This window comes from Mus caroli, unplaced genomic scaffold (assembly GCF_978045245.1).
Source record: "Mus caroli unplaced genomic scaffold, Mus_caroli_1 scaffold_4, whole genome shotgun sequence".
Taxonomy (NCBI): domain Eukaryota; kingdom Metazoa; phylum Chordata; class Mammalia; order Rodentia; family Muridae; genus Mus; species Mus caroli.
This window is the reverse complement of record NW_028227259.1, coordinates 135694344-135707223: the sequence shown is the minus strand read 5'-3', so window position 1 is coordinate 135707223 and position 12880 is coordinate 135694344. Positions and strand designations below refer to the sequence as shown.

Sequence of the window (12880 nt, the reverse complement as noted above, 5' to 3'; positions counted from 1 at the left end):
TACACGAGACCCAGGGTTTCATCTCTAGCAACACATAAAATGAAAAGGAATCAGATGAGGTACCTGTCGACAGCTGGGTGACATGAGTATCGATGGAATTTATTTCCAGTTTCACTGCCTTTCTTCTGTGGTGTCAGCCTCTGAATGTTAATATTTTAATGTAGATTTGGTGGTTAAGTAAGATATATTTTACATCCTTTCTTATACCTTTCCCCCCTTAGTAGTTTATAGTCAACTCCGAAGTTTGAAAGTAAAATTCTTTTCCTTGACTTCCACACTTGGAAAATATTTATTCCCCCCCTGCATCTCAATAGTATGCACCATAAACTAACACCGTTCCGTTTATTTACTTCCCTCTTGTTACAGCCGTGATCGATGGTAGGGACAGAGGCGTACAGAGGTGGAGGGGTTTTGCTTTACAGCAACAGGAATATGAGCCATGCAGCCTCCTTTCTGCCTGACAAGTAATGATGCTCCCATTTCAAAATCCACCCCTTCAGAAGGTATGGAGGCTGTGCAGGCAGAAGGACTTGGGGGGCCAGCTGAAGCTGACAAAAAGGAGGGCCTCCTGGTCTGGGGTTTTAAAGATACTGGCCTACACGACAAAGTTCCCAGGACCCAGGAAGAGTGGTTGTCTCCTGGGCTGAAGAAAGCGAAAGGAAGAAACTGGCAGGAGCAAAGGGTAGACTGTGGCAAGAGGGGTTCCACACACTGGGGCTCTTGTTTGACCACTGTAAAAAGCAGGTCGTAGCTGAGCACTGGTGGTATATGCCTTTAATCCCAGCACTGGGGAGGCAGAGGCAGGTAGATTTCTGAGTTCGAGGCCAGCCTGGTCTACTGAGTGAGTTTCAGGACAATAAGAGCTACACAGAGAAACCCTGTCTTAAAAATAAATAAATAAATAAATAGATAAATAGTAATAATAATAATAAAAAAAAAAACCAAACAGGTCTTGGGCTGGGGATTTGCCTCAATTGCTTGCCACCATGCGTGCTGTCACCAGGTAGCTATAAATCAGGTCTAGGAGCAAGCCTGTAATCCCAGCCCTTGAGAGGTGGTGGGAGATCGATCCGCTCAGTTTAAGGTTATCTTCAGCTACGTTGCAAGTTCAAGGCCAACCTGGGGTACATGAGCCTCTGCCTCCCCCACAAATAAAAAAGATTAAGAAAAGCCAGACCAAGTGGCATCTACCCAAGGCTAGCTGGAGAAGGAACTTCCACGTGTTATTAGTTCCCTTCAGTGCTCTTTACAAACTGCTTATGTGACTTAAAATTAAAGGCTCAAATGGATTTTTGTAAAGGCTTCCTCTTCCTTTAACTGTATCAGGAACCTCCCAGCTTTTCTCCTTCGGGGCCGTGCTTCAAGCTCGTTATGTTTCCAAGGCTAAATACAAATAGATGAGTGGAACCTTCTCAATGCAAAACATTCACCCCAAGGCAGGAATGGTAAAGAAATATTTTCTATACGTACGGCCAAGTTAAGTCTCATAACTTGTGATACCCACTGAATACCGTCTCCAATTTCAAATTGTCAGTCATTTAAGTCTTCAGAGTGGTAGCTTTCAACCTTCCACATGCTGCGACCCTTTGATACAGTTCCTCGTGTTGTGTTAACCCTAGCCATAACATTACTTTCATTGCTACTTCATAACTATAATTTTGCTACTGTTAAGAATCATAATGTAAATATCTGTGTTTTCCCATGGTCTTTGGCAAGCCCTGTGAAAGGGTCCTTCCACCTACAAGGGTGTCAGCAACCCACAGGTTGAGAATGACTGCTCTAAATGCATTCAAAATTACTGTTTGTTTTGGTTTGCTTTTGTTGTTTTGACAAAGGGTCTCATTGTATAGTCCAGGCTGGCCTCAAAATTATAATCCTTCTGCCTCAGCTTTCTGGGTTAAAACAAATTATTTGACTTGAGTCATATAGTGAGGAAGATGGCTTTTCCTTTTGCTTAGAAATTTTATCTAAAATACTTGACTGAAATCTTTTATTTTTTAAAAAACGTTTTGACAGTTTCATATATATATATATACACATATATGTATATATATATATACACACACATATATATGTATATATATACACACACACACACACATATATATATAAAATATATTTTGTCATGTTAATCTCCATTACCCTCTCTGATCTTCCTCCCAATCCTACTGAACCCCTTCTTTACAGCAAGTCCCTCTCCTGCTTTTAATGCCAAGTAGCTAGCCTGTGCTACTTTACACTCTAAAAAATAAAATGTATGTGTGTGTCCCTCTGAGTTTAAATATGGCTACCGCAAGATCATAGATGCAGTTATTTACTGGAACATTGGTAACTAACCAAAGACCACCCCACTGAAACGAACGGCCCCTCCCACCAGTGGTTATATTCCACAAACTCTCCTGAAATAATTAATGTAACAGTTGAAAGACATTGGAGTCCGTGCCTGATCATATTTGTTTAGTTGATTAGGTCTTGCGTAGTCCAGGCTGGCCCATAACTCCTGTCTCGGCTTGAGTCCAGGGCTTCCTCACTGACAGTTAGTAGGATTACCTCTCTCTAAGCTTTGCTGTCTTTAGAACCAGCTCAGAGTCTGAAGGTGATGTTAAGAAGCCAGAAATATTTTGTGTATTAAGCTACTGGAATACAAACGACATGATGTCTTCCAGCCTTGGACTGGAAATCTTCCAGAATTGGGCCTGATGTGGCACGTGTCCGTAATCCCATCACTGGGGAGAAAGGAGGAGTAGAGACCTGCCTGGGCTATGTAGTAAGATACCATTGCAGTAAAACTAAACAAAATGAAGTGTCCAATTAGGAAGACTGGGGCTTTGCTGAATTTCAAAGCTGTACAAGATCTGGAGATCAAGGTCACCCATGGCTACATAGAGACTCCAGACTGGAGCTACAGACTACCTTTCCTCTAAGTGGTTAGTTAAACCAATCCATTTCCCCCAAACGTCATTTTGCTGTATTTTCCAGAAGGCTAAAGCTTGAAAGAGACCTTTGATTTCCAAAATTAGTTTTATTAGAGGGATTATAATATGTTGCTATGTGCCAGGCATGGTGGTGTACACCCCAGCACTCAGGAGGCAGAGGCAGGTGGATTTCTGAATTCAAGGCCAGCCTGGTCTACAAAGTGAGTTCCAGGACAGCCAGGGTTACACAGAGAAACCCTGTCACAACAACAACAACAAACAACAACAAAAAGTTGCTATACACCAAGTACCCACCCCCATTTCTTTTTTGAAAAATTTAAATTTTTTATTGCAGTTATTTATTATTTATTTATTGTATTTATTTATATGCTTACGGAGGTCAGAGGACAGTTCTCTTTTTACACTGTGTGGGTCCCAGGTATGAAATTCTAGTTGTCAGGCTTGGTGGTAAATGCCTTTGCAATCTTTACAATGCTGAGCCTTCTTTCTGGCACCTTGGGGAAAAAAATTATTTTTTAAATTTATATTAAGAGTTCAGTGACATCAGTGGTGGCGAAGTACCTTCATAGAGGTGAAACATGTACTAAGATAGGTTTTTATCATGTGCCCTAGACCATTCTGAAATTTACTATCTTTTGTCCAAGTACTGGGATTATAGAATTTCAGTGTTGACGGTGGAGAGATGGCTCAGTAGTTAAGAGTACTTATTCTTGTCAAGTGCCAGGGTTTGGTTCCTAGCACCCAAATCAGGCCACTCACAGCTCCAGGGCATCTGTCCTATGGAGCACTGGAACACAAGTAACACACTCAGAGGGGTGGTGAGGGAGGGAGAGAGAATCTTATACTTAATTAAAAAGGAAAGAGGGGCTGTGTGTTCTGGTAGAAGGTCAGTTGCTCAAACGACTGAGGGCCGCATTAATGATTTCATCCATCCATCCATCCGTCCATCCATCCATCCATCTCTGCCCCAACGCGCTTAGCTTAGCTGAGCTGGCTCCAGGGGACATCCTGGTGATCGATGATACAGTTACCATCCATGGAGTGAAGCTTTGACTTTGCTTTTCCTGTCTTTATGTTTGCTGCATAGAAGGGGAAGCCTCAGTCACCACTTGGCTGGTGTGAATGTGTACACAAGTCAGATAGTTTGAGGAACTGTGCAGAGGGAAGGCAGTTTGTGAAACCTACCGTGATTCGTGGGATGAGGGTTAGATCAAGATCTTTTTCTTCTAGACTCGGAACCCAACCTCCCATCCATGTCAGACAGTACAAAGATTATGTTGTATTGTGCACCTACTGTGTGCTCAAGATCTGGACCTCCACCCCCATCTCAGAACCAGCTCTTTACACATGAGATTGGCCTAGAGGCAATTCAACCCCGGGCTGCGGGCCTAGTAGCCTCTACTTGGTTTAGAGCAAATCTCGGAAGCTGTAACTGCAAAAGGGACCGGAGCGTTGCGGTTCTTGCCCGTAGGGGGAAAGGCGCCATGGGGACCAGGGGCTGGTCGGCAACCAGAGGCGGGATGTAGTGGGAGCCACAGCTGTCAGTGTCGCACCCAGGGACTGCGCCCCCGCGGGGCCAACCGGGCGCCAGGGCGGAGAGGAGGGGCGGCGAGGGGCGGGGCACGTGGGGCGGGACGGAGGAGGGGCGGTGGCACCGGCTGGCGGCTCCGGCTGGGCGCGCCGAGAAGTCCCGCTCCGAGAGCCGCGAGCGCCAGGAGTAAGGCGCGCTCGGTACAATCCGGGCAGCGAAGTCCAGAGCGCGAGAGCAAGGGTGGGAGAAAGGGGTGTCCTCGCGTCACTACCAGGGACCCTCTTCTCTCCCTCAATCCAGCCCCGGGTAGCCGGTGGCACTGGCGGCGGGCCGCCTGATGGAGTTCACTTGAGCCAGGAACAGGCGGGAGAGGCAGGCCGGAGCGGAGCTAGTCCTGCGCGCCCCGTAGCAGCTTCAACCACAGCTTTCCACACCGCAGGCGGGCAACACCCGCGGCAGATTGCGACTCCCGGAGCGTGTTGGTGCCACGCCGCAGCGGGCCCAGGACCCATCAGATCAGCCCGCGGCGGTGCCGTACCGGCGGCACCCGCTGTTGGGGAGCCCGAGGCGGCCGCCGGGGAGCTGCTTTCGCCTCTGCCGCCGTACGCCCTCCTCCTCCTCCTCCTCCCTCTCCCTCCTCCCTCCCTCCGCACATGGTCTCCTTTGTCCTGTCGCCGCCGCAGCCGCCTCGTTCTTAGCTCCGCGCGCCGCGGCAGCGGCTCCCGGGCCGCTGCTCTTCAGCCCTGCCAGGTCCCCAGGGCGCACCAAGTTGAGCCTCTGGTTTAAGCCAGCCGGTTCCCCGCGCGCCCCGCAGGAGCAACCAGGAGAGCGCGCGGGCCGGGCCCCCTCCCCATCTCCCCGCCACCCGCCCGGGACTTGGCTGCGTTGGATGTGCGCGCGCGGCGTTGACTCCCGGCTGCCGTGGAGGAGCCGGGTGCTGCTGTTGCTGCTGGCTCTGTTGCCGTTGCGGATCCGGTTCGGATTTGGTTCGCGTGCCTCAGCTTTGAGACTTTGGAGAGGAATTAGCAAAACACACAGACTTGTGGACCTAGCCGGGCCGGCTGGAGTTGGGCGTTTTCTCTGCCCTGGGGTTTGGTTGCTCTCTCCCAGTGGTGTGTGGCGATCCACCCGGAGAGAACCTGACGGAGGACTCAAACCATGAACTTGGGGTTGACAAGACCGCCGAACCCCTGGCGACCAGGTAATGTTGACCCCCCACCACCACCACCACCACCGTTGCGGGGATGGGGTGGGGTGGCTGGCTCGCCCGCCGTCCGCGGTTTTGGGGGAGGAGGCAGGGGTCGAGGGGTCTTTTGTTGCGGCCACAGCCGGGCCAGGGTGGTAACGGAGGCGGGCTGCTGGCGTCTGGCGGGCCTGGCCTTCCTCCCCCACCCCTCCCCCGCTCCCCTTTGTACTTTCCTAGCTCCCTGAGCTGGCTGGGCTCGGCCCGGCCGTGAGTGCCTGCCGGGGGAGGCCCTAGCCAACAGAGGCGATCCCACCTCCGGGAGTGGACCCATAGCTCCCAAGGGAGATCCACTGGACTCCTAGGCTGGGAATGCCCGCGCCCGCTCGGGCTAGGAAGGGCTCCCTGGAGCGGCTGCCTGCTGACGGGTCACTGTCCTTGGACTGAGCTCCGGGTCCCCGCCCTCCCGCTTGTGCGCACGCGGAGCCCGGGGAAGCAAAGGAGAGCTAGCTGGTGCAGGAACTCACCCGCGCCTAAGTTTCTAAGAGAATTGTCTTTGCACCTTCTTCCTGCGGGTGCCGTTTTGGAGAGCTACCTCAGCGAATTGAGTTTTAAGGGGTTCCGGGTACAGCTCCAACCGTCTGGGACCCACCCGTGCGCGCGGGAATTTTTTATTTCTTTATTTTTATTTGTTTTCTTCATTAACCAATCTGCTTGAACCGACTTTTCCTTCTACGCCAGCTACAGCTTCTAGACCATAAAAAGTATTGACATAAAAGGCAAATAGTACCCACCCTGCCGTAAAATGCCCCAAAGAGCTTGTTTGTCTGGGAATTTTAGGTTGTGCCTCTAAGTGTATAAAACTCATCAAAGCCAATCGAGGTGAGGAAATGAAATGGCAACTGATATTAAATTCTGTGCGGCTAAAGGTACTGGTTGCCGGAGAGAAGCGGGAAGGCATCCATGCGTCTGCCACTAGATCCACCGCACCTGCAGTCCTTGTTGCTAATTTAAAAAGAAAAAGAATTAGGGAAATGAACCAAGTTATAGAGAGAAATGCACTTTTTTTTTATTCTAAAAGCAATGAAATGAAAATGTCCCCACGATTAAGGCGCCCAGTGATATGTACAAACGATTAAAAAAAATACGTATGTATGTGGAAGGTATATGAGGAGATGAGAGGAAAACTTGCAGGAATCAGTGATCTCCTTTAAGTGAGTATGGAGGATCGAACTGAGGTTGTCGCACTTGGCAACAAACCTATTTACCTGCTGAGCCATCACGCCCACCCTGTATGGATGATTTTTCAGTCTTGTTGAGTGAAGGAAAGTTACTTGAGGACCGTTGAAGCAGCTACATGGACTCAGCACCTATCAAGACTTTGCCTGGGAGACTTACTTGAAGAATTTGGATGAAGATGGTCCAGGAGGCCAGATGGAAGAACCAGGGACCTTTTTTATTTTTATTTTTTTTTTTAAACCAAGGCACCGAGACACATGTACTTTTGGTGGTTTTTTGCCTTTCCAAAGGAGGCCTTTTTGAGACACCCCCTTACTGTAACCAAGGCACGGGAGACAATTCAACACTTTGTGACTGATGTCAGTAAATTGAAGGGCTCAAAAAGCTTCCATTAAGAAGGCATTGCTCCAAGCGTCTTGAATCTCCGTCAGACATATTTCCTTGACAACCATTGGTCACAGAATCATCAGGTCCTCAGGGTCACTTCATTATCTACTTGAGAGCATACTCAGAGCCTAGTGGTGCTCACAAAGGTGACAGAATCACAGGGGCTGCCGCCTACTGCCTAATCCAGTTCTGGCTCCCATACCTAGAGCCACGCAAAATGCAGCCTTAACAAGTTGCTTCTCCCTCTCTCTTCTTGCAGTTTTGGGAGAGCAGTTAATTTTTTTCTTTTAAACCGGTTTCTTTAGGCCCATTAGACTCACTGTAATAGAAAAATCTCAACATTTTTAACAGTTATTTTAGTTCTGTAAAATAACAGAAGAGACAGAGTACTGTTCTCGTGTGCATGTGTGTAGTTTTTTTTTTTTTTCTTCTTCTTCTTCTTCTTCTTTCTTTCAAAAAATATTAACTCCATTTTGGTTTTGAAGCCGAGGCTTGCTAGTGACCATTCTAAGAGTATTTCACATCATTTTAAGAGCGATGAAAACTCTTTGAATTGCCAAGTTTTAGACTGGAAGACTTAGAAAGACATAGAAATCTAGAAATCTCATTATGATTTGGGAATAGTAACACCTTCGGTGCCACTGTGTGCTTTTTCAGATTCACGAGTCTCTGTGTATGCAGTGCAGATCAGTGAGGCTTTGTAGCTTAATATTCTTGAACTGGTTAATGCTGAACACCCTCCACGGGACCTTCTTTGTGGCTCATTTTTATGAAATGCTACTATAATAATATAATTTTGTTTAGCATTACTTATGATGTTAGGAAAAGCTCTGTGTGTATTTTATTCTAACTGCAAAAGCAGAGGGGTTATCTCTGTAGGATTTTTCACAAGTGAATGCAATTGAATACTTATTTTGTATATTTTTTGTCCTTGAGCCTATTAATCCTCTGAACCACCGTATAGAAGGAAGATTATAATAAAATAAATGAGAGCCAGCCATAATAAAAATAGGCTAGGTGTTTTTATAGCCCTGGCCTTGTGAACTGGGACGTTTCCCTCAGTTATATGCAGAAATGTTTCATCTCCATCAATGTGGCCTTGGAAGACTACACAGAATATCTTCTTTGTCCCCCAAAGCCACCCCAAGTTCCCTTAGCCCTACCCCCCACATTTCTTTATCCCATATATAGTGAACATTCTGTGCCTTGCTTTGTCAAATGTATGCATCTTGGTATAAAACATGAAAGGTCAGAGTTTTCTCAGAGGGGTCACGGGTCAAACATAGCATGAGTGTGGTTTGACTATTGACAGGTCGAAGAGGTATCTTCAAATATGAAGAGTGAGGTTTCTTAATTTTTACCTGTTTTCCGAGTCCTACAAAGAGGCAGTAAATCTGCAATATTACCGTCTCTTTCATCAAACTGGCTCACCATTCCCTCCCTAGAACATTAGTATCTAATTTAAGCTGACTTTATAGTCTTTCTGTTTAAAGAGGCGTATTGCCTTCCAGTATACACCAGTATAATAACTAGCTGACACGGTACCTGAAAAGCATGAGAGGTGGCAAAGTAACCAGGTTTTACATAGGGTCAGCTCTCATCCAAAACACTGAGTTTGGCCCTGGTTACCGTGACAAACACTGAACCTCAGGATCATCAAATACATCTTTAAAATCAAATTCGTTTCTGGATATCCTGGCTGACACTTTGGTGAGGAAAAGCTTAATGTCAAAAAAAAAAAAATTACACATTTCTGATTTGTAGAAGAAAATTGGAAAACAAAATCCGGTGTCAAAAATTAAAAAATAAATAAATTAAAAATTATAAATAACGATCCGTCTACAGAATTAGAAAATTGTTTTGTGAATGAGCTAAATTGCCTTGTGAACCATTTTGTAGAAATATGTTTTGCACAGATATTATGTCTAATAAGGACACATTTTGAAAATCAGATTTTTTTTTTCTTCCTTCCCCCAGCAAATAGCTGCAGTGCAGGCCTTTCTGCAACAGTCAACCAGCACCACCTGATGGAGGATTTGGGGAAATCACTGACTCTTACATTCTTCCTAAAATATAGTCGATTGATTTAAAATGATAGCAGCCGACCAGGCTGTGGTTGATGCCTTCACTGACAGTCCTAACGCTTACCCTCCCCTTTTTGTTTTGCAGGCTTCAGATGCTAGCTCTGAAAAACTCTTCAACACTGTTCTTGTAAACAAAGGTAAGACCCATTTATTACGCTAAAGGATGGCTTTTATAAAAGAATAAATAAATGCATCTCATTGTCATTGTCCAAGAAGAAAGAGGAGAGGGAAAAAAAAAAATCCATGTGTTCTTTTTGTCTTAGCATTTTTTGTGTTTTTGCTCCACTGTGGGGTCTGATGGTTTTTGAGGTGCAGGAGGAAAATGTTCATTTTTGAAAGAATTTCCTGATTCCTCGTTTGAATTGACCGGTGGTGTTAATTTTGCGTGGGATGCTGCAACAGAGAAGAATGGTTTTACAGTGTCTTGATTGTTAGTTATCAACTTCCCGGCAGTCAGAGCACTATAAATAGTGTGTGTGTGTGTGTGTGTGTGTGTGTGTGTGCGCGCGCGCGCGCCTCAGACGGTAATAACCAATGGGGTATTTAATATTCACGGCGTTATAGCCATAAACCAAGCCTTCTTCTGCTCTGGGCTCTCTGTAAAGTTAATAAATGAGCAAGAGGGCAGAATTTAAGTACCCACTTCTCCATTGATTCCTTCCAAACCTCAATCCATAGAGTGAGAGAGGCTAATGGTGCCGAGGCACACTCAGGGAAGGCTCGCCCTAAATCACTGTCGGTTGGTTTCTCAGGAATCTTCCTTTGCAGAAGTGTCCTTGGATCTAATGCAATTTAGAGGAGTTTCTGTGCACTGACTTCAAAAGGTGTGCCATCTGAAAGATACAGATCATACCAACCCACCTCTCCCTTCCCCCTATGGAGCCCCACTTAGGGGTTTGCAGGATGATTGCTAAATAAAGATTTGCTAGCCTGCGGTAACCTCTGCCCCTTGAAGGATGTGCAGGAGGAGCACTGGGCCAGCATTGGACCCAGAGTTAGGTCCCCACGGCGTGAAATGGGAGTGTAGTGCAGCAGTTTATTTCATTGTTAACATTTTCTATCAGTTTTCTTTCTGCTTTCTAGTTAATGAGACATTTCCATGCGCAGTTATTTTATACCTTTCAATTATTTTGAACTTGAGCCTACCTTGATTTTAAATAGTGCCTTATATTTAAAGATATCCCCAAGGTCTGTATGCTTGTAAGTTTGCTAGGACTCCCAGAATTAATGTCATATTGAATATGATCTTTATATTTCATCATATTTCTTAGTGGCCTGAGAAGTCTGTATAAATTTGTAATCCATAATGCTAAAAAACAAAACAATAAAAGCCAATGTGGGTGCTTGACACACATCTCCCTCAGGGGTAGATATGTATGAATGTTTTCTGCTCCTCTTATTGAGAGGAGAGAATTCGGTGGGCCTTGGAGGTGTCTCCTTGATAAAAAAGAAAGGTAACAGGAAAGGAAACTGAGTCATGGCAGGTCCCTACCCAAAGCAGTTTCCATGACTCTCTGACCCCCTCAACCCGACACACACATCGCCCACTGCCTGGTATTGCATCTTTCTTGTGTTAAGTTGCTATGGCCCTGTCTAAGCTGGCTCTAGGTTGGCATTAATTGCGACTGAGGAGCAGAACAGAACAGCTGAAGAGTTCCTTCTCTCTCTCCTTCCTGCCTCTTCTCCCCCCCCCCCCCCATCCCACCCCCACCCTTCGAGTCTCCAGTCCAACACTTCCCACATTCTTGTTTTTGTTTACTTACACTGAGTGATGTGTGGCATCTATTTGGCTGTGAACAGCCATGCCCCTGACCGGGTGCCTTTCTTCTTCGCTGCTTTTCTGAGAGTAGTGAGGGGTGATTTCAGTTGCCTTGAAAGGATTAAGGTTTCTTTGTGTATACTAAAAATCAACACAGGCTTTTCTCTTAAGCTTTGCTTGGGAAACGTACACAGATAAGCATTTTAGTTGATGACGGATTATTCCTTCGCCCCTTATTTCCATCAGAATGGCCTTTCTTTCCTCCCCTGGAGTTTCCCCTTAATGCCTTATGCTAATTCCTGTTGGTAACATGAATGACAAGCGCCTGAATTAGTGTGCAAGTACAGGTGTTGCTCAAGTAGACTGCCTGGTACGCACAGCCCCTCCTCCCAGGAGAAAGAGAATGAGGGGCGCCGGGAGCTCAGACGGCATCGGGATAGTTTTGTTAAGGGTCATTAGTATTCAAACTGCTAAATATCAGAAAAACAACTACCAAAATAGGAGGGGAGGTGACTGGGTAACATTGTTGTCAGTTACTCTTGATAGGAGCTGCAGTGCTTTTTGGATATATGTTTGACAGGTCCTTCGGCGGTCATCATCTCTTACATCAGGTTTAAGTTACTCTGAAAAGTCCACTTGCTTGTCTAAAAGTCAGTCGGTTCTCTGCAAGAATGTGTGTGTATAGCTATAATATATAATATGCTTATTATATATAACATGCATACATACATGTCTGTGCATACATGTATGTATGCATATGTATGTTTAAAGCTTTTCAAGAAAGGACAGGTTTACATCAGGTAGCAGACACAGCTGGGAAATTCTTCAAGGCTATCTCTTACTGAACAGTTTTAACAAGACTGTTAGGTAGTCCCACCTTGGCCCAGTTCAGAGCCAGATGTTCAAGACCACATATCATCCCCTCTCCTTTGCAGGAGCCTGGTAATCTTTCTGGTCTCAAGAGTAGCAGGCTTAGCCGGGAAGGTTATGCCTCCAAGCCTGGTGGTCTGGTGGGTGTGCAGATTTGGTCCATAAAATTTCACTGTTGGACGGCAGTGCTAAACTCACAAGCTGATTGGGGCATGGGCTCAGGACTTGGCAGCTTTGATGCTGGCCTGCTCAGCTTGGAGACAGAGCCCCAGGCTGTAACAGCAAGGGGCCATGGCTCAAGTCCATCACTCTGCTTGTGAGCTTGAACAAGCCATTTAGGCTCTGCAGGTCAGAATTTTCAATCCTAAGCAAACCTTGTTCTGGGCCAGCATCTCCAGTTGGGATAAAACAGTTAATTGGCAAGAGGCATGGGTTGGAACAGACAGGGGTATGATGAATATGTTTTCTGAACTTTCCAATTGATTTTTATTTAAATGTTCCTGTGTTGTAGACTCAGTCCAATTGAGTGGAGTAAGACCCGAATAGGTGTCCCAAAATGTTGCTTCTTTTGATGCCTTTTATTTCCAGTTTTACAACAAGTTAATCAGGTGGCGTGTGCTTGCTTATATGCACAGCATACCCAATGAGAGGGGAGCGTTTCAAGAGAAGCGTGGAGTTTGAGCCTGCAAATTGGAGGGATTATCACTGTAGACTTTAAAAAAAAAAAAAAAAAAGCTCAACTTTAATCAAGGTCATGGTTGCCTTATCTAATCTCGATGTGTTTAAATGTTTACAGGATGTTCATGTGAATTTTATGAATCCTTCTGTCTTTGTGATTCAACCATCTGCCAAAGGAAAGATTAGTTTTCCCACTGAGACAGAAGCAGAGAG

General features: G+C 45.8%; 1 protein-coding gene across 7 annotated transcripts in view; it reads left to right on the top strand.

Moving 5' to 3' along the window:
- The window catches only part of Auts2 (activator of transcription and developmental regulator AUTS2), a 1097294-nt gene that overhangs the window by 998879 nt on the left and 85535 nt on the right, over positions 1 to 12880 (top strand). For all 7 annotated transcript variants that reach the window (XM_029477062.2, XM_085837231.1, XM_085837234.1 and 4 more), the window contains one exon: positions 9446 to 9497. In XM_029477062.2, the coding sequence (XP_029332922.1) occupies positions 9446 to 9497 (52 nt within the window). The remainder of the gene's footprint in view (positions 1 to 9445; positions 9498 to 12880) is intronic.